The sequence below is a fragment of the Siphateles boraxobius genome, unplaced genomic scaffold (assembly GCF_051911475.1).
Source record: "Siphateles boraxobius isolate OS27281-9 unplaced genomic scaffold, OSU_SipBor_1 6, whole genome shotgun sequence".
Taxonomy (NCBI): Eukaryota; Metazoa; Chordata; class Actinopteri; order Cypriniformes; family Leuciscidae; genus Siphateles; species Siphateles boraxobius.
In genome coordinates this window covers 40,457,074-40,479,439 of record NW_027509186.1, presented here as the reverse complement: position 1 = coordinate 40,479,439, position 22,366 = coordinate 40,457,074, and the positions used below count along the sequence as shown (strand labels likewise).

General features: G+C 43.9%; 2 protein-coding genes across 2 annotated transcripts in view; both read right to left on the bottom strand.

Annotated features, from left to right (window-relative positions):
* The window catches only part of LOC143715437 (uncharacterized), a 181,494-nt gene that overhangs the window by 68,379 nt on the left and 90,749 nt on the right, over positions 1 to 22,366 (bottom strand). The window lies entirely within an intron of this gene.
* On the bottom strand, positions 2,284 to 4,124 carry LOC143715488 (uncharacterized). The gene is made up of 2 exons (XM_077207322.1): positions 3,902 to 4,124; positions 2,284 to 3,648 (listed from the first exon to the last, which is right to left on the bottom strand). The coding sequence occupies exons 1-2, from the start codon at positions 3,990 to 3,992 to the stop codon at positions 2,471 to 2,473; spliced, it is 1,269 nt and encodes a 422-aa protein (XP_077063437.1). The 5' UTR covers positions 3,993 to 4,124; the 3' UTR covers positions 2,284 to 2,470.

Genomic DNA, 22,366 nt, shown 5'->3' with positions numbered 1-22,366 from the left:
TTTACAAAAAATGCTTTTGAAGAAAGGGATTGAATATTCAGCAACCCGAGCTTTTTCATTTGTTCATCTGAATTATATCTGTTTTTTATTTGTTGAACATCAATTACATTTTTACCCTTAAATGGGTTTGTGAGTTTTTGTGCATTTACTAATTCGTGGAACAGACCCAGTCTCTATGTGATGATATCTAGATGAAAGAGTGTCTATATGACAGTCGGTTTAGCCAGTCTTTCTGCTTCCATACCCGAGCCCCAGTTAGTCAAGGTTCAACTCTAAGACTATGTGCCCTATCATACTCCCGGTGCAATGCAGCGCCAGGCGTGACGCCTACCATTTTCCCCGTTGTTAACCTAGCAAAAGTGGATTCGGACTCGCCCTAAGTGCACTTGCGCCTTGGACCATGAACTTAGATTGTTAAAATAGGGCCCTATGTGCCATATTACTAGAGAGAAGAGCAGCCCATGAGGGATGAAGACAATCTTTTCTCAACAGGTCAGGTCTGCCCCAAAAACTTTTTCCAAATGTCAAGTAAAGACGTGACATCGAGAATGACCAACTGAAAGGGAACATGTTTAAAAGCATTAATGCATGTATTATATTTATATTAATTTAAAAGCAAAATGTAATAGTACTCGTCAATTAATAGGATATAATAACTATATGAATATATTACATGAAACAAAATTAATTATAACTCAAATGATATAAATATAATAAATAATTAGCAGCAAAAGATGGACAATTTGGTCTCTAAAGTTTGTTTCACACTATAAACTTTCACACTTCACACTTTCACACTTTCACACTGCTTTGATTTGGAGTGAGAGATAAAGGGGGAGTGGCTTTATTGTATCAGATACATGTCACTGCACTGGTTAGTGAGTTTTGGTCTGCGATCTCTAACTCAGAATAAAACCTGCGCCAGAACAGGTTAAGCCTAGTTCACACTACATGATTTTAAGCCCGATTTAAGCCCGATTTGCAAATCGTTGAGCTCGCCGACAGGTCAGGGTGTTATCGCGTGCAAATCGCGGGGGATTAGCGAGCGATGAACGCTTGCCAATCTGTTAGTATGAAAGAGCCAACAACGCATCAAAGACCCTCGCAGACGCCTCGCAGACGCGTCGCCGAGCCTAGAAAAATATCTAGCATGCTAGATATCCAGAGCTGTCGCACAACTCAATCTCACTGATGTCATGAGCAACAGCCAATCACAGCAACGCATGAGTTTAGGTCACCGGGTAAATACGTGATTTTTGCCATCAGCTAAACATAAACATGCAGCTACATCTCCGATAGGCTATAAACATGCTGTACTCACCTCCAACTCTCTCTGTAGCACAGACCTGCTCTTCGCGTATGCAGATCCACTCTTTCCCCCATACTCTCTTATTTTTTCTTTTTTTGCGTTTTTTCTCAGAGCAAATCATCGCGCAAACAGTTTGCAGCACTAGTTTCTGTCTGACGTCCATATTCGCGTGTTGTGTTGTTCTTTGCTGTGTATTGGCGCGTTCTGTTTCGCGTCAAGATAGACATTAGACAGACAGATTTGTAGACAAGATAGAATCGTTGGGTGACAGAGTTGTTGTCAACTCGTGTAGTGCGTTACCTCCTGTTGCGGATCAATCATGCTGTGTCGTGTGGTGTGAACAACTCAACAACTTGAACACTCCTGATTTCTCAGAGAGCAAGTCATGTAGTGTGAACCGCACAGTTCAGCCCGACGTTTTAAAATCATGTAGTGTGAACTAGGCTTTAGTCATGTAGAGTAAGTTACCATGGTGATGATCACAACTAAAAAACAATCCACTTTCTTGAGCCTGAAAAGGCCAGAGTTTGCTCAAACTAATCTCGAACTTTACCTGTTAGCAACTGTAACAGGTTTTGTGCAACAGGCCACAGGATGTTTTTATTGTTGTTGTTTTACTAGAGACAAAGAATTGCCTTATACTGACAGCTAAATGACAAGTCAGAAAGTTACAACTCAAAAACAACCTCCACAAAACGTCCCAGAATTAAAGTTTATTTCACTATAAGTTTGCTTTATCTGAATCTCACAATTTATTTTGATAATTGAATCTGTAGAAACCTTTTACTCACAAAATCACACATTGTAAGTGAAATGGTCATTTTATTTGTTGTTATTGTAGAGAGTTATTGTACATACATCTGTTTATGTAATAACAGACTTTAACTAAAAAAATGAATAAAATAAGATAAAAAACCTGATCAAATTCAGGGAATTGTTTCATACATAAAAAATAACTGATTGTTGCTGTTTTTCTGCATTTGTTTCCAGTCTCTTTTAATTTAGGTATTTCTTTGAGAAAGCGTTCAATCAAAATAATTTTCAATAATATTCTTATTCTCCAACATATAAAACCCAAATCTTGTGGCATTTCACAGTAACACTAGTTTATTAGTTAACTAACTACACATTTACTTAATGGGAATCTAACAAAACATTTGCTCACTGTGACACAGAACAATGCTTTTTAATATGATTCACTAGATTATTTGATCGGGTGAAACTCTTCTCACACTGAGTACAGTGGTACGGCTTCTCTCCAGTATGAACTCGCTCATGTTCTTTCAGAGATCCAGACTGAGTGAAACTCTTCTCACACTGAGTACAGTGGTACGGCTTCTCTCCAGTATGAACGCGCTCATGTTCTTTCCGAGATCCAGACTGAGTGAAACTCTTGTCACAATATGAGCACTTGTAAGGTTTTTCTCCAGTATGAATTCTTTGGTGCTGTTTCAGTTCACCAGATCTAATAAAGCTCTTCCCACAGTCACAGCACACATGATCTCTCACTTCATTGTGTGATTTCTGGTGCAGTTTAAAACTGCCCAGCCATGAATAACTCTTTCCACAGAGAGAACAGACATAAGGCTTCTCATCTGAATGAACTTTTAGGTGATCTTTCAGTTTTGATGATGTAATGAACTTTTTACCACACTGATCACAGTTAAATGGTTTTTCTCCAGAGTGAATTCTCATGTGTGTCTTAAGGTCTCCTTTCTGTGTGAAACTCTTCTCACACTGAGTACAGTAGTACGGCTTCTCTCCAGTATGAAGTCGCTCGTGTGATTTCAGGTTTCCAGACTGAGTGAAACTCTTGTCACAATATGAGCACTTGTAAGGTTTTTCTCCAGTATGAATTCTTTGATGCTGTTTCAGATGCTCAGCTGTAGTAAAGCTCTTCCCACAGTCAAAGCACATATAATCTCTCACTTCATTGTGTGTTTTCTGGTGCTTTTTAAAACATTCCAGCCGTGAAAAACTCTTTCCACAGAGAGAACACGCGTAAGGCTTCTCATCTGAATGAACTTTCAGGTGTTTTTTTAGATTTGATGATGAAATAAAATCTTTACCACACTGATCACAGTTAAATGTTTTCTCTCCAGAGTGAATGTGCAGATGATAACTGAGAGTTGATGCTTGAGAAAAACTCTTTCCACACTGAGTGCATGTATACGGTTTCTCTCCAGTGTGAATTCTCATGTGTGTGTTAAGGTGTCCTTTTCGTGTGTAACTCTTTCCACACTGAGTGCAGGTGTGCGTCTTTTTGGCTTTTGTTCTTTGAATTTTAAAGTTACAATGTTCCTCCTCCTCTTCATTCAGCTCTTGTCTTTGCTCTTTCACTCTCACCTGGTCTAAAATACACATCAAGTTAGAATCAGTTCAAGTGAACCATTATTTATTAAAAGAAAGCAACAGATCAAATCTTTCACTTTTTGTTCCGTCATTCACTTGTTAATATAGTCAAAATATGTTTGACAACTGCTATACAAGGTTATGATAATTTGGATGTATTTCTACATCATTTATCACCCATATACTGATTATTAATTCACATCTACCAAAGCAGTCAACAATGAAGAATCAAGAATGGACACCAACCTGTTTGTTCCTCAGTATCTTCATGTTTTATTCTGGATGGTTCTGGATCACTCATGTCTTCAATCTCCTCTTTAATAAACTCCATCTTTAACAGTCACACAGATTTCAGCTGCTACTCCTGGAGTTTGTCCTTCTCTTGTAGGATGATGGGAATATTCCCAGTATTTATTGGTGAATTGTTGTGGGAGGGGCTTCACTGCAGGTGTGAACTGTGATCACTGTGTTTTTATCCAATCTGCATTTAAAAAGTACAGGGTCATCATGTTTAACTAAGCTGCTGAAAAGCCTCTTTGTCTCCAAAAGTTCCCTGTTTTTAGCTCATTCATTATGGTGATGTCTGAGATCTTCTGTAAATTGGCACATTAAATCGTTTTATTGGAGTCAACAGGCTGAAACAAACTACAGCATCATCACCTTTAACTTCAGTTCTTGTCTTTGCTCTTTCACTTCCATCGGGTCTGAAACATTAAAACATATTCAGTTGTTAGAATGAGTTCTGGAGGATAAATGTGAATTTTCAAGTGAACCCTTTTAATAACAGAAAACAAGTGAGATCTGTTGATCAAATATCACATTTTTGTTGTACTAAAGGATAGTTTTGTCAATCTTGTTAATAGTCAAATTGTGAGTGACAACTGCTGTACAAGATTATGATCTAAGTGCATTCATGTAATATATTCCTAGATTAATTGCTTATTTTTGGTGTGAGAGACCCGGGTTCGAATCCACTGTGAGACACCAATGTGTCCCTGAGCAAGACACTTAACCCCTAGTTGCTCCAGAGGCGTGCGACTTCTGACCTATATAGCAATTGTAAGTCGCTTTGGATAAAGGCGCCAGCTAAATGAATAAATGTAAAACTAAAGACGCCTCAAATATCCTGTCGGATACTCAATGAACTTAATTTAAGTGCCTAAAAGCTCTTTCTCCTATAGTAGGGTTACTGGTGGAGCATTGGCAATCTTTGCGGTTCTGTGAGGCCAGAATAAGATTATTATCATCCTATTATTGTTACATTCACATTTAATAATTTAGCAGATGCTTTTATCCAAAGCGACTTACAAATGAGGAGAGCAAGTATGTAAGTGCTGTGACCCTTCCCAGTTTAGTCTGACGCAGTATACGTTAATTATTTCATTTTTTTAAACAGATATAAAGTAGATGAGAAAGGTCTACTGACCATTGTCAGCAGTGTAGCGGCATAATGTATGAAGCACAGCTCACACAGGAGTGAGTTAGGGTTAGGTTTTCGGGTTAGGTTAGGTTGGGGGTTAGGTTAGGTTGGGGGTTAGGGGTTAGGGTTGAAAGTGAAACACACTTTCAAGCAGCTTTCTGTTGGTCAAATCCAGCCAATTCCAGTGACCAACTTGGTCCCATAGTGAAATTTTTGACCACACACAAAATTGCAGATTGTGTGGATTCTTATTGAAATGACTGGAATTCACCAGTGATATTTACAGAACAACAGATAATTTTACTGCACCTTAACTGTTATAATCTCTCCCCTTGACAAAAGAGATCAGAGTTGATAAAAGGAACTACTCTGATAAACTGAAAAACCAGTTTTCATCTAACGACCCATCATCAGTCTGGAATGGCCTGAGGAACATCACCAACTACAAGTCACCATCCCCTCGATCTGTGGACAATCAACACCTGGCTGACGATTTAAATTCATTTTACTGCCGGTTTGAAAAGCCCTCATTCACACCACACACCCGGTCTGATCTGCACTTCACACTTTCACCATCACCTCCTGCACTCCAATTATCACTCCCCCCTCCTGCCATCCAACCTGAGCTTAAGGTCTGTGTGGAGGACGTGAGCCTAGTCTTCAAAAAACAGAAGACTAGGAAAGCCTCAGGCCCAGACGGCATCTCATCTGCTTGTTTAAAAGCCTGCGCTGACCAACTGGCCCCGGTCTTCACGCAGATCTTCAACAGAAAATTCTCCAAAGAAGTGTATAACATCAACCAGTTGTGGAACTGATGTATTTACATCCGACAAGAATAGCAGAATATCGTCTGCATAAAGTGAAATCTTGTGTTGTCTGTCACTTATTGAATCCCCTCTAATCAATTAATCATATCTTATCGCTTCTGCCAAGGGTTCAACAACGGCAAGGGCAAACAATAATGGCGAAAGTGGGAAGCCCTGCCTGTTACCCTTACTCAAAAGAAATGTATTAGATCTGATGCTATTAGTGATGACGGCAGATGAAGGTTTATTATAGAGCAGCTGCACCCCCCTCAAGAACTTGTCCCCAAACCCAAATTTCTGCAAAGTATAAAATAAGTAGGGCCACTCAACACGATCAAATGCCTTTTCGGCATCTAATTAAATAACTAAAGTGTCAAGTTTTTTGATTCTGTGAGATATTAATTATGTTTAAAAGCCGTCTGACATTGTGGCTAGAACTCCTTCCTTTAATGAAACCAGTCTGGTCCTCACAGACTAATATTGGCAATTCTTGCTCTAATCTAAGTGCAAGTATTTTGGATAACAGTTTCAAATCAGAATTGAGTAGTGCTATCGGCCTGTAAGATCCACGGTCCTCTGGATCTTTCCCTTTTTTTAAATCAATGAGATATCAGCCTCTCTTAGTGAATCGGGCAACAATCCTATTTCAAAAGAGTGGTTTAACATCTCAAGAAGGGGATCCAGCAGGACATAATGGAATTCCTTATATAATTCAGAACTTATGCCATCCGGGCCCGATGCTTTACCGGGTGGAGACTTTGAAGTGCTCGCATAGCCTCACCTCTACTAACTGGGGCATCAAGAAGGTCCCTATAAGCTTGTGGGAGAGTTTTCAAGGGCAAATTGTTGAAAAAGGAATACATTCGTTCTGCACCATCAACACATTGCTCAGATTTATATAAATCCGAATAAAATTCCCTAAACACATCATTAATTGAAGGATTATCAAAATGTTGTTTGCCAGATGTGTCCGACACAGAGGTAATTAATTGTTGTTTTACCCTAATTTTAGTCAACTGAGCAATATATTTACTGGGTTTGTTACCATTCTCATACAATTTCTGCTTAGAAAAAAAAAAAAATGTAGTAGCTTTTTGTGTTAACAACAAATCCAAAGAGGTCCTAAGGTTAGATATTCTTTCAAGTATTTTAGAATCTGATGTTGCATTAAATTCCTTTTTAGCATTATCAAGTTCAGTTTCAAGAAGTTTCTGCTTTGCCAATTGTCTGTGTCGCATGCTAGATGAGTATGAAATAGTCAGCCCTCTAATATATTGTAACGATGTTCGGTTCAGTATCGTGGGGATGGAAGAAGACAGAGGTCGGTGTGACTGGGTCTGGTACACTTTATTTAGAAAAGTAAACAAAACGGCTAGAGAAAGTTGCGCGGCAGCGCCTTCACCATAGGTCAACTATAGCACTCAGAAAAGGAAATAGTCCATAAGAAATGTTGTTTCGCTCAGTCCGTTTGTGCACCAGATCCCAGTCCTTCTCTCTCCCCCAGCTCTCGCACCCGACTGGCTTTTATCTGGTCTCCCCACGCCAATCACTGTAATCAGAAACAGGTGTTCGTCATTTTGCACTTGACCCACTTACTTACCGCTCGGCTCCGCCCCCGCTCTCCTGCTGCAGACCTCGCTGAACCACGCCCCCACTACATACCCCCACCGCCCGACTCAGGCCGGGGAGCCATCCGGACTGCAGCCCCCCCCCCCCTCCTCCTGGAAAGGAAGTCGGCCACAGCCATCTGTACACCCGGCCTGTGGACCAATTTAAAAGGTTGTAACGCTAGATACCAACGGGTGATCCGCGCGTTGGTATCCTTCATGCGGTGGAGCCATTGCAGGGGAGCATGGTCCGAACAGAGGGTGAACTCCCGTCCCAAGAGATAATAACGGAGGGTGAGAACGGCCCACCTGATGGCTAGGCATTCCTTTTCAATGGTGCTGTACTTAGTCTCCCTTTTCGATAGCTTTCGACTAATGTACAGCACCGGCCGCTCTCCACCCTCCATCTCCTGGAACAGGACTGCGCCCAACACCCTGTCCGACGTGTCAGTCTGCAGAATAAAAGGGAGAGAAAAGTTAGGAGCCTGTAAGAGCGGTCCGCCACATAGAGCAGCCTTTATCTGGGTAAAGGCCTGCTGACACTGCTCCGTCCACTGGACGGTATCTGGTGCCTCCTTTTTAGTTAGATCAGTCAGCGGGCTAGCGAGGTCCGAATAATTAGGCACAAACCTTCTATAATATCCCGCCAGCCCCAAGAACTGTCTAACCTCCTTTTTGGTCTTAGGTCTTGGACAGGTCGCAACTGCTGCCGTCTTATCAATTTGGGGACGCACCTGTCCATGAACCAAGTGGAAACCCAGATACCTGACTTCCACACGCCCAATTGCACACTTCTATGGGTTAGCCGTGAGCCCAGCCCCTCGCAGCGCTCTGAGGACAGCCCGCAAATGCTGCATATGGCGCTTCCAATCGTTACTATAGATGATGATATCATCCAAGTAGGCAGCGGCATATGCAGCATGCGGCCGGAGAATTCTGTCCATCATGCGCTGAAAGGTTGCCTGAGCCCCGAACAAGCCGAAAGGAAGGGTGACAAATTGGTGTAATCCAAACGGCGTGGTGAAAGCTGTTTTTTCTTTAGACATTGGAGTTAGGGGGATCTGCCAATATCCTTTCGTTAAATCCAGTGTCGAATAACAACGAGTAGTACCCAGCCGATCAAGTAGCTCATCAACCCGAGGCATTGGATACGCGTCGAATTTCGACACGGCATTCACCTTGCGATAATCCACACAGAACCGAATCGAGTCGTCCGTTTTAGGTACTAAAACTATCGGGCTAGCCCAGTGAATGTTGGATTCCTCTATTACCCCCATGTCCAGCATCGCCTCTAGTTCCTCCTGAACCACTTTCTTTTTATGTTCAGGCAAACGATATGGCCGGCTGCGCACTACCACGCCCAGATCCGTCTCAATGTGGTGCTGCTGAATGAGATTCGTTCGGCCAGGTAGGGGCGAAAACATGTCAGCAAATTCGGCTTGTAAACTACGTATATCAGTGATCTGGATTTGCGAGAGGTGGTCTCCTCCAAGTGCCAGAGCGAGAGATTGTGATTTTGAGCTCGTCTCTGGACTGAGATCCTCCTCCCACTCACCACCGATACCAACATCACTGATTCCACCTCATTCCACTTTTTTAACAGATTAAGGTGATAAATTTGACGTGATCCACCCCTATCTGTACGAATAACCTCATAATTGAGATCTCCAACTCGCCGTGTAACCTCAAATGGTCCTTGCCACTTTGCGAGTAATTTAGAACTGGACGTGGGAAGTAATACAAGTACCTTATCTCCCTGTGCAAATTCTCGCAGCCTAGTCCCCCTGTTGTACAGCCGACTTTGCTTTTCCTGGGCTTGTAACAAATTTTCCATAGAGAGCCGCCCCAACGTGTGGAGTTTTGTTCTCAGGTCCATGACATACTGAATTTCGTTTCTGCTATTCGAAGGTCCGTCCTCCCAAGTTTCTCTAAAGACGTCCAGCACACCACGGGGCTGACGCCCATAGAGAAGCTTGAAGGGGGAAAACCCTGTGGAGGCTTGGGGGACCTCGCGTACAGCGAACAATAGGGGTTCTAGCCATTTATCCCAATTTCTGGCGTCTTCCTGAACGAACTTCCGAATCATGGATTTCAACGTGCGATTAAATCGTTCCACCAGTCCGTCTGTTTGTGGATGATAGACGCTGGTGCGAATCGATTTAATGCCCAGTAATTCGTAAAGCTCGCGAATTGTACGTGATATAAACGCCGTGCCTTGATCGGTGAGAATCTCTTTCGGGGTTCCCACCCGGGAGATTAACTGAAACAGTGCACTCGCCACGCTCTTCACGGAAATAGTACGAAGTGGCACTGCTTCTGGGTATCGCGTTGCATAATCCACTAGGACTAAAGCAAAGCGATGCCCTCGTGCAGATCGCTCCAATGGCCCGATGAGGTCCATACCAATTCTTTCGAAGGGGACCCCTATTAAAGGAAGAGGGCACAAAGGTGCTTTTGGGTTGGCCGGCGGATTCACCAGCTGACATTCACGACAAGAGGCGCACCACTTGCGCACATTCTCGTGGATGCCCGGCCAAAAAAAACGGGTCATTAGACGATCAAGTGTAGCTGCCTGCCCTAAATGCCCAGCCATTGGATTACAATGAGCCGCCTGGAAAAGCATTTCCCGGCGGCTTTTTGGAACTAATAACTGTGTTGCATCTTGCTTTGACTGGGTGTCTTGGGTCACCCGATACAACTTATCTTTTATGATCGCAAAATAAGGATAAGAAAGGGGTCGGTCCGGGTGAAGAGGCTGTCCGTCGATTGTGCGGACCTAATCAAATGCATTTTTCAGCGTTTCATCTCGGGACTGTTCCAGAGGAAAATCATCGCGCTCTGAATGATCTGTCCTTTCAATCACGCTCCGTTCCTCCGAAACGGGCTCCGATGGTCCCGGAACAGCCTCTCCCACCTGAGCAACCGCCTTCCTCCCTTGCCTCTTTTTTATCCCAGAAGCACCCGCACATAAATGTCCCAATAAAGTTTTAAACCCTGGCCAATTGGTCCCCAAAATCAGCGGATGCCGGAAATGCTGACTAACCGCCACCTCCACACTATGTTTTTGTCCCCTGAATTGGATAATGACTGGTATTAACGGGTATTCCATCACCTTCCCGTGCACATACCTCACCTTAACCGCGCGGCTCTTATCCAATGCCTCGGACTGCATCAGGCTTTGATGAATCGAGGTTTGGTTACAACCTGAATCCACCAAAGCCTGATAGGTACCCCCCTTTATACTCACAGGTATTTGGTACAATCCGCTATGACCGGGGGCAGCCTGTGGTGTGTCGGGGACCCCTGACCAGTGTCCCTACCTCCATCACCGGACACTGGTCGAGGAAATGCCCAGGGTCCCCGTAACGCCAACAGGCCGGCCCAAGTGGGTCAAGCCGGTTGGGTCCCAAGTGGGCCCAAGTGGGTCAAGCGGTTGGCGTGGGGAGAGCGAAAATGCCGGTGCGGGTACGCCGCCGGACGGGGAAATGACCCTTCGAGGGGGCGCCCTGGGACCCGTACTGGACTCCGTTGTGTTCCCAGACCTCCATCTCGGCGCTGGTCGGGGCGGAGCCGTTCCTCGGTACCTGGGTGCAGGGACAGGAGGAGAGGAAGATGAAGAAGAAGAGAGAGAGGATGATGGCAGGCTTTCACCGACCCCTGGACACGCCACCAGCTAGTCCTCCGCCAATTGGATGGCCTGATTCAGCGACGTCGGGCGGTGGCACTGGACCCACTGCGCAGTCTTTTTGGGCAGCCTTGCCACGAACTGCTCCAGTACCACCTGATCGATCACTCCCTCGACGTCGCGTCCTCCGGCCATCAGCCACTTGCGGCACGCGTCCCGGAGCTGTTGCGCGAAGACGAAGGGTCGGCCAGACTCCCCGAGTTCTAACGACCGGAACTGTTGTCTGCTTTCCTCAGGGGTCCGACCGACCCGCTGGAGAATGGCGCGCCTTAGGTCCTGATAAACCAGGAGGTTCTGGACTGGCAGTTGTTGTGCGGCGATCTGCGCTTCCCCGGACAGCAGAGGAATCAGCGCACTGGCCAGTCCATTAGGGGCCAGCCCCCAGCCTCGGCCATCTTCTCCAACAAGTCGAGGAATGCCTCCGGATCGTCGTGAGGTCCGATCTTTTGTAACGGTATAGATACGGCCGAGGCCGAAGCTGGTGTTGATGGGGCGCCCCCGACCCTCCCGGTCCATCCAGCTCCGGAACAGCTCGCGGTCCTCTTGTTGGGCCCTGAGGAGCCTCTCGAATCGTCGTTCCTGCTCCTCTTTGACATCCAACAGGGCCCGGTGTTGTTCCTGATGGAGTCCCGCGAGCGCGTGGATGATGTCCTCAAGTGGCGACGGAGTAGATCTGCCGGTGGCTCCTTCTTCCATACCGGGTTTCGGCACCAGTGTAACGATGTTCGGTTCAGTATCGTGGGGATGGAAGAAGACAGAGGTCGGTGTGACTGGGTCTGGTACACTTTATTTTAAAAAGTAAACAAAACGGCAAGAGAAAGTTGCGCGGCAGCGTCTTCACCATAGGTCAACTATAGCACTCAGAAAAGGAAATAGTCCATAAGAAATGTTTTTTTCGCTCAGTCTGTTTGTGCACCAGATCCCAGTCCTTCTCTCTCCCCCAGCTCTCGCACCCGACTGGCTTTTATCTGGTCTCCCCACGCCAATCACTGTAATCAGAAACAGCTGTTCGTCATTTTGCACTTGACCCACTTACTTACCGCTCGGCTCCGCCCCCGCTCTCCTGCTGCAGACCTCGCTGAACCACGCCCCCACTACATATATGCTTTGCAAGTTTCCCATACTAAAGACACAATACAATACAAAACAATTTTATTTGTATAGCACATTTAAAAACAACTGATGTTGACCAAAGTGCTTAACAAGGCCAAGAGACATAAAATACAAGTACAATGTGAAGACACACACATCAAGATATATTAAAAGCTATTGAAAAGAAATGAGTTTTCAAAGAAAATTTAAAAATTGACAGTGTTTGGGCAGATCTGATGTGACCCGGTAAGCTAGTCCATAACCTAGGTCCGAAGGCTGCAAAGGCGCGATCACCCCTATTTTTTAGTCTGGTTTGAGGGACAGATGGTAAGTTAGAGTCCCCCGATCTGAGTGATCTTGACTGTGTGATTGGGCGAAGTCATTCAGATAGGTACTGTGGAGACTGGTTCTGTAATGACTTAAAAACAAATAAGAGAACTTTGAAATCAATTCTGAATTCAACCGGTAGCCAGTGAAGCAAGATCAGCACTGGTGTAATGTGTTCAAATTTACGCTACCCTTTGAGAAGGCGTGCAGCTGCAGTTTGGACTAATTGTAAGCGAGTGATGCATTTCTGAGGGGCACCAATATATAAAGAATTACAATAGTCCAATCTGGATGTTACAAATGCATGTATGGCAATCTCAAAGTGCTTAGCAGACAAGAAGGGCTTAATCTTGGCTAAAAGACGGAGGTGAAAGAAACAGGACTTAACCACAGCACTTATCTGCTTATCAAATTTAAGGTTGTTATTAAACCAGACCCCCAAATTCCGAACACAGGTGGTGCTATATGGTAACAACGTTTGTAGATCAAAATCATGAGTACTACGGTCATTGGGGCCAAACAAGATAATTTCAGTTTTGCTCTCATTGAGACTCAAGAAGTTACTGGAAAGCCAGAGTTTCAGTTCATCCAGACAGTCCAATATTGGCTTTAAAGCAAGCTTGTCATCACGCTTCAAAGGCAAGTACATTAGAGTGTCATCGGCATACAGATGGAAGGAAACCCCATGTCTAGATAAAATAGAACCCAAGGGGAGCATGTATAGATTAAACAGTTCCGGGCCAAGAATAAAACCCTGAGGAACGCCAGGCCCCAGTTACATTTCTGAAGAACACTGTTGCCCAATACGGACAGAGTAAGTCCTATTAGATAAGTACGAGCGGAACCATTGTAGCTCTGTACCCCGAAAACCCATACACGCTTCAAGACGAGAAATTAAAATATTGTGATCGACCAGGTCAAAAGCAGAGCTAAGATCTAACAAGACCAAAGCCAGAGATTGCCCGGTATCAGTGGTCAGCAATATATCATTCATGACTCTTAAATGTGCAGATTCCGTACTGTGGCGAGATTTAAAACCAGACTGAAATTTCTCATAAATCTGACTATCATTCAAGAAAGACTGGAGTTGACTCAAAACCACTTTTACAAGAATTTTTGAGATAAAGGGTAAATTTGAAATTGGGCGGAAGTTACTCAGAATTGTCGAATCCAAACTAGACCTATTAAGCTTAGGAAAAGCTGAAGCATGTTTCAGGCTGTTGGGAACAACCCCGGTGTGAAGACATTTGTTGATATTCGACAACAAGTCAGGACCGATAGCATTAAATACCTGCTTAAAAAATATAGTGGGAATCACATCCTGAAAACAACTAGTAGGTATTAAAATTGTAACAATCTCATTTATAGAGTCAAAGGAGACAGGCTCAAAGACAGACCATATGGAAGAACATTCGGGGACTCCAAGTGGCATACAGGCTGACAAAGGCATTTGAGATCTAATCAGTGAGATCTTCTCATTAAAATATATGGCGGATTCCTCACAGGGAGAGGGCGACATCTCTGGGAACTGATTAGAAGGGGGATTTAGAGCAGAATCAATTATTGAAAATAAAACATTGGGCCTATTACTGTTAAGTCGAATCAGCTCAGAAAAGTAGTTACATTTAGCAGCTTTAGCAGCTCGCTGGAAAGGAGAGAGGGAATCCTTTAAAATTTCATAGGAAACATGTAGTCTGTGCTTGTTCCCTAGGAGGAGCAACAGAATTTAAGGCATTAGAACAAATATAATTAAACAAATTCAAGTGATTATCAGCATCTAAGGAACTTAAAGACGGAACCATGTCTAGATTCTCATGTAAACTGGAATATAATGCCACAAGTCCTTCTTTGAACAGTCATTAAAAATTTGAGTTATCCATGAGCAAGTATGATGCTTATGTGTAGTATCATTAAAAGGTAGAGAGAACAGAATCGGAAAATGATCTGACATGCCAGTATTACTGATGCTAATGTCTGATACAAGTAAACCACATGACAAAATTAAATCTAAAGTATGTCCCTGAATATGAGTGTGGCCAGACACCCACTGATCCAAGTCAAAAGAGGCAGTAAGATTTAGAAACTCTTTGGAGAGTGGCTTAGAGTCACAGCACACATGAATGTTGAAATCACCCAAAATAAAAATTCTATCATATCTAGTAACAAGATCCCCCACAAACTCTGTAAACTCGTTTAAAAAAATTCGGCTGAGGCGGACGATAAACCAAGGCAAAAACCAGTGAGTTAGTTGATGTGGGCTGCACCAATTGCACTTCGAAGGTGCGGCAAGTGCTAGTTATTAGACTGCGGCAGGGATAATATTTTTTAAACACTGACGCTAGTCCCCCACCACGGCCAGAAAGCCGTGGTGAATTAAAGAAAAGGCAATCCTGTGGAACTAGTTCAGTGAATGGACTTAACTCATCAGGCTTAATCCATGTCTCAGTAATACATAAGATATCCAAATCCTGCGTCGTGAAGAAATTGATTATTAAAAATGTCTTGTTTACTACTGACCGGGCGTTGATCAAAGCCACCTTAAGTGGCGGTGCAGCTTCCACCAGCTGTGTTGTACGCATTAGCGAGCGAAGATTGAGAAGATTCACTCCATGACGTCGAAAGCTGGGGGAGACGATGCGCAATTCCACCCCACTTGCCACGCTTCCTCCGACGCCCTCGCCTACAAGGAAGATCAGCGGGATACCAGCGCAGTTGTGCAGGAAGGTGCTGGTGCGCAGGTGGTGGAAATCGGCAATATTCATCAACATCACTCTTGATTGAATCGATAGTTATGCGGATATTTAGTAATGTTTGACGATCATACACAAATGACATATTGCAGTCCGAAGTCAGTAGGGACAAACATAAAAACAAACATAAAATCATAAAAAGACGGGCTAATTGAGTCAGTAGAGTTAATTGAAAGAAATATTTTGAGCTCTGTATAAAAAAAAGAGAGAAAAGCCGTATCCTTAAGTAAGCTAGTGTTAAACGCCATCTTTTCGTTGTGGGACTCCCTGAACTAATATATCTAAATATACAGCAGCATGATCTGATACTAAAATATTACCCAACTCACAGCCAGCGACCGATTGCAAAAACAGCTTATTAATGAGAAAATAGTCAATTATTGTGTGACATTTGTGTGTGGCAGAATAGAAGGTAAAGTCCCTTTTTGTGACGGTTTAATGTTCGCCAAGCATCCAAATAGTCTAGTTCTTCACAGATAGCTACTAATGCCTTTGACTGCTTAGTATGAGAGGGATTTCAAACAGGCCATTTGTCCATCAAAGAGTTCATCAGGCAGTTAAAATCCCCTCCAATTATAAGTGTTTCAGAGGGATATACAGAGAATTTAGCAAGGGTTGACGTGAGAAATTCAGGGGAAAAGTTTGGAGGAAAATATACATTTAGCAACGACACCTCTTCCCCATAGAGAACCCCATTAAGATAAACGTATCTACCAAATCGGTCACTCATTACAACATTAAAGGGGATGTTCTCATTAATAAGTATAGCAACCCATCTACTACTAGTTGTGAATGATGAAAAAAAGATTTGGCCAATCCAGTTGTGTTTTAACTTTAAATGTGCCTCATCATCCAGATGTGTTTCCTGTAGTAGAGCAATATCTACCCTTTCCTTAACAAGAATAGACATTACCCACCTCAATTTCAGTGTTCCATGCAAACCCCTAACATTCCAAGTACATATTCTTAGTTTACTACCCAACATTAATTTATAGAGCAAGTATTAATTAATAGAGCAAATACAAAGATATGGAACTGCACCTCCCTTTTTATAAAGTAGCAGATTAAGTACTCAAATGAAAAAGAGCCTGCCCAAGCTTCAACAGTGAACATTATAACAAATAGTATTAAAAAAACAAAACAAAAAAAAACAAACAATGAACAATACCTTTACAAGGGGTATTTCCCCCATAACAAGGGGAACGATGTGCAACAATAAAGCGCTGTTCAGCGCAAAAGGCTCTTGCTGTGCTACGATGGTAACTCGGAGTTTAGCTGGATAAAGCATGACATACTGAGCTCCCATCTGCTGTAGCTTTTGCCGCGCCGCATAGAACTCCTTCCATTTGCGCTGAACAGCAGCGGAAAAATCCTAATAGAACGATATTTTACAGCCATTGTACATCAGATCTCCTTTTTGTGCCGCACATCTGCTGGCATCAACAAACCGCTGCTTATCCTGAAAGTTGTGGAAGTGAACAAAAAGCGGACAAGGCCAACCCCTGGCGTCAGCTTTCGGCATAGAAATGCGATGAGCTCTCTCTAGTTTAAGCATTCCCGACTTTGTTTCGATGTGGAGGAACTCTGGGATCCAAGGCTGAAGAAATGCGGTCGGATTAGTTCCTTCAGCATTTTCAGGAAGGCCAATGATGCGTAAATTTTTCCTCCGACCTCGATTTTCTATATCATCCAGGTGTTCGGCGAGTGACGAAACTCTGAGTGACTGAAGCCGCGCGTTCGCTGTATCGACTGACGACTCACCCTCAGCAATTCTGTTCTCGGCTTCATTAAATCTGCCCGCCGTTTGCTCAAGTTGTTGTGAAATTGCTTGAATAGTGTGCGCAAGTGACCCCAGCTTATCATCAATCACCTTTCTGATTTTCTCAGTCATCTCCTGTAGCTCCCTGGATAACGCTGGATCAATCTGGCCAACATCGTTGCTCGAGTGGGAATCCTCGCTAGCTGCGTCCGCAGGTAGATCCTTTTTCTCGAGTTTCTTCGCTGGTTTCGGCATTTTCACAAAAGAATCAGGCCAAAAAGTTTCTAATGACATAGTGCCTCAGGTTGCATTGTGCCTCAGGTTGCTAAAATCGATTAAATTACATACTCAACTGAACAAATGATGAATTCTATATTGAGTGAGGCAGGAGCAACAGCAAAAGCATCCACCTTTCATGCCGCCATCTTGGCCCCCCATTTAAGCTTTTCAAAGGCCAAAGTGTACATTACAGTCTTCAGTCTCACGGCATCCCAGATTTCAATATTTTACGATTCAAAATAGCTGAATCATTCTGAGATTTCGGTATAGAGATAAAAGTTAAGATCATAATTTTCAGGAATATTACAGCACAATGAGTGTATATTAGCACTGTTTGTTGTTGGTTTTTGGCATCTGATAGAGCTTTTGGATTTGGAAACAGTGACGTCAGACTTAAGCTTAACAAGTTAAGTGAAGATGCACATTTTTAATTTGGGTAATCAAAATGTTAATGTCAATTTTCTTTTACATTGATTTATTACATGGAACATATGTGTTTGAGCAGATGTCTTTTCTTGTACAGCCTATTGTATATATATGGTTGATTATTCATGTAGCTTATGTATTATACATTTTATGTGTATTGTATTTATTGATATTAATCTACTAGCTTTTTCCCCCAAGTGCATGGAAGTGTATGTAATAAAATGGATCTAAAATATGTAATAAACAATTCTTATTTTGTATTTGGTTCAGTGTGTTTATTATAATAGAAGTTAATGGTCCCATTAGTAATAATACCATAGTAACAATACAATTTTTTCCTGGAGGCACCCAAAACGGTTTCACACAGTGCCTTATATAAGAGTTCCTCAGGAAACCTGTGTGGTTCCTCAGAGAACCGTCCCTTTTTAAAGGGTGCCTAGAGGATCTACAGATGGTTCTGCCAGTGTGGCAAAGTGAAGAACCCCAAAAGGTTCCTCCAGGCATCTTTTATTTTTACAGTGTAGAAGGTAAATATAGAATTAAATAAGAGAATCTGGCTATTAAGATAATAGGCTACATGTTTGGTTTTTGAACTTTCATTATACAAATCAAATTACACACCAGTGCATGTTGTCAAAAAATGTTTGTCCTGTAAATATATAGCAAATTTCACCCAGCAACACAAATGAACCAGTTTATTGACAGAGGACAGACAATAAACACTCACACCTTCAGATTCACTGTCTTTCAGCTGAAGGATGCATTAGAAAAGACACATTAATTACCCTTCCATTAATTACATGAATAATCAAAAATCTAAATTAAATCATAATCAATATTTATGAATATTTTTTAAGAAACATGATCTAAATTTTATAATCATTTGAAATTGGAGTCAGATTAAGCGTAGAGCTAAGGTAAAATTGAAACTAAATTCTACAAATTAAGTGAACTTCACAGAACGCTGAAAATACATACACGCATTATACCTTCGCCCACACTGTTGGATTCTGTCTTTGGGCCGATGGGGGGCCTTTACTAGATAGTGTTACATTAAGCACCAACACTTCAAAAGAATTATATTTGAAACAAGACTTCTCAGTAATACTGAAGATATTATAAGAATTATAAGAAATAGAAGATACTATAAATTACAGCAAAACCTTTGCCTTTCAGACTGTCATGTTTCAATGTGTTTAAGTTCTGTTTTGTGATCTGGTTTACCCCTGTCTTTGTGATTTTGGTTCAGTCCTGTTAGTTTTCCCACTCCTCGTTTGTGTTCGGTTTCTTCACCTGTGTTCTTCAGTTAATTATCCCATTAGTCCCAGTTCTTTTAAGCCCTGTGTTTTCCCTCAGTGTTGGTTGGTCGTCATCCGTGTATGGTTGTGTGTGTTTTGAAGTCCTGGAGAGTTTCCTCTGTTTCTGTCTGTGCCTGTAAGTTGACTTTCAGAAAGAGCTTTATTGCCAAGTGTGCTTGCACACACAAGGAATTTGTTTTGGTATTGAGGCTTCCAGTGGACATATACAAATACAAATACAACATGAAACATAATACTACAAATTATAAGAATAAAAATATAAATATATGAGAATAAAACTATCACAGTTGGGTTTAGTCAGAATAGACAATTTCAGATTTACAGATTATGAACCTATTTACAGTGTTTTGAATATTATAAATAAATAAATCTACATTGTAAATAAATAAACTATACTTCAGTTCCCGTGTCCTCGTCTTCAGCTACCTGCACTCAACCTGACAGAACGACCAACCCAGACAAGATGGATTTGGCTGGCCATGACCTGACGAATTACCTCATCAGGATCCTGATGGAGAGAGGTCTCCGCATCACCATCACCCCGGTGATGGCTCCAACCATCTTCGCCATGCCATCCATCCTCATCCATGATGTGCTGGTCCCGTCCAGTTCCGAGTCCCATGATGTGCTGGTCCCGTCCAGTCCTGCGCCAGAGCCCACTGATCCTGCACCAGATGCGCCAGAGCCCACTGATCCTGCACCAGATGCACCAGAGCCCACTGATCCTGCACCAGAGCCCACTGATCCTGCACCAGAGCCCACTGATCCTGCACCAGAGCCCACTGATCCTGCACCAGAGCCCACTGATCCTGCACCAGAGCCCACTGATCCTGCACCAGAGCCCACTGATCCTGCACCAGAGCCCACTGATCCTGCACCAGAGCCCACTGATCCTGCACCAGAGCCCACTGATCCTGCACCAGAGCCCACTGATCCTGCACCAGAGCCCACTGATCCTGCACCAGAGCCCACTGATCCTTCGCCAGTCCTGTCCAGCCCAGAGTTTCCTTTGCCGCTGGTCCTGCTTAGCTCAAAACCCTCTTCACCACTGGTCCTGGCCAGCCCAAGACCCTATTTGTTGCCGGATCCCCCCTTTCCTGTCAATTTCCCAATTCAAATTTTGGGGGGGGGGGGCGCCCACCCAAAGGGTCCTCACCGCCAGGGCCACCCGAAGGGTCAGCTCCACCCTGGACAACCGAGGGTCCGACAGCTCCGCCCTGGACGCCCGAGGGTCCGACAGCTCCGCCCTGGACTCCCCGAGGGTCCGACAGCTCCGCCCTGGACGCCCAAGGGTCCGACAGCTCCGCCCTGGACGCCCAAGGGTCCGACAGCTCCGCCCTGGCCACGCCCACAGCCTGCTCCGCCCTGGCCACGCCCACAGCCTGCTCCGCCCTGGCCACGCCCACAGTCTGCTCCGCCCTGGCCACGCCAAGAGCCTGCTCCGCCGTGGCCACGCCCACAAGCTACCAGCTCCGCCCTGGAGGGTTCCCGCTCCTGTGCAACCGCGCCCTCGTCAGCCTCCAGGGCACCCACCCTCCCACCCCTTTGGATGTTATACGGCACGAGGACGCGCCTTCGGGGAGGGGGGAGGTACTGTCATGTTTCAATGTGTTTAAGTTCTGTTTTGTGATCTGGTTTACCCCTGTCTTTGTGATTTTGGTTCAGTCCTGTTACTTTTCCCGCTCCTCGTTTGTGTTCAGTTTCTTCACCTGTGTTCAGTTAATTATCCCATTAGTCCCAGTTCTTTTAAGCCCTGTGTTTTCCCTCAGTGTTGGTTGGTCGTCGTCCGTGTATGGTGTGTGTGTGTTTTGAAGTCCTGGAGAGTTTCCTTTGTTTCTGTCTGTGCCTCTAAGTTGACGTTGTAAATAAATCAACTATACTTCAGTTCCCGTGTCCTCGTCTTCAGCTACTTGCACTCAACCTGAAACAGAAGAGGCTCAGTCAAACACAGCACATCTAGGTTATGATCTCTAATGATATGAGGTAGTGGCTGGTACCCTAGACTACACTCAAATATAATTTTCCCTTAGGCGGAGACATACCTGGCAGTAAATCTATGGCACAGTCATAGGGACGGTGTGGAGGAAGAGAAGCAGCTCGGGACTTACTGAACACTTCCCTCAGGTCGAGATACTCCTGAGGCACGTTTGACGGGTTCACTGGTTCCTCCCGCAGCACAGAATGAGAGACAGACGAACAGGCAGACACAAGACATGAGGCATAACAATAAACACTCCATGCAGAGACAGAGTTTTGACCCCACTCTACCTTGGGTTTGTGCTCCACCAGCCATGGGTGTCCCAGTACCACGGGAACAAGAGGTGACTCGGTGAGCAGGAAGGAGGTCATTTCGGTGTGGTTGCCAGAGGTAGTCAGGGTGATGAGACCAGTAGAGTGAGTGATACCCGGGAGTTCTTGTTCATTAAGTGCGTTGACCATAGATGACGTGTTCCAGTGATGTGATGGGGATTTGAAGCTGTCGGGCCAACGAACAGTCCATCAAATTGCCCTCGGCTCCTTAATCCACCAGAGCCTGTATTGCCGACCAGTGGCGACGATGTGTTCGAACTGTTGATCCATCCGGCACAATTACTCACGAGCAGATGAACTCGCTGAACCAATCACTTGGTTCAGGTCGTTCTATCATGACTATAGTAATGAAGACAGAAGGTTTCAATAGCAAATAACACAAAGTATTCATTAAAGTAGAGATAAATAGAAGTAGATGCCGGTCAGAGTCGAGGTGGGCGAGTCAAACTCGGTAACGCAGGGACGCAATGGGCAGACCAAGAACAGCAATAGATCCACAAGGAAGCACAGGAAATAATCCACAGGAAATAATCCACAGGAATACCGGAGTGACGATCCAGAGAACAGCAAGGAACAACGGAGAGAATCTCTGGAGAGCCTCGACAACAATCTCACAAAGACAAGACGAGATAGCAAACAACATAGGACTACTCATTCAAAACAATTGGCACAGATCAACTCATCAGCCGCGCTAATGAGCGACGCCCATACATACACGCACACACACATAGCGAGGGCGAGTCAGTGAATCCATGAACCGTGACACATATCATTTACAATAAGTGCTTTTGAAGAAAGGGATTGAATATTCAGAAACTCAAACTTTATCATTTGTTCATCTGAATTTTGTTTCGCACTATAAAATGCTTTGATTTGGAGTGAGAGATAAAGGGGGGAGTGGCTTTATTGTATCAGATACATGTCA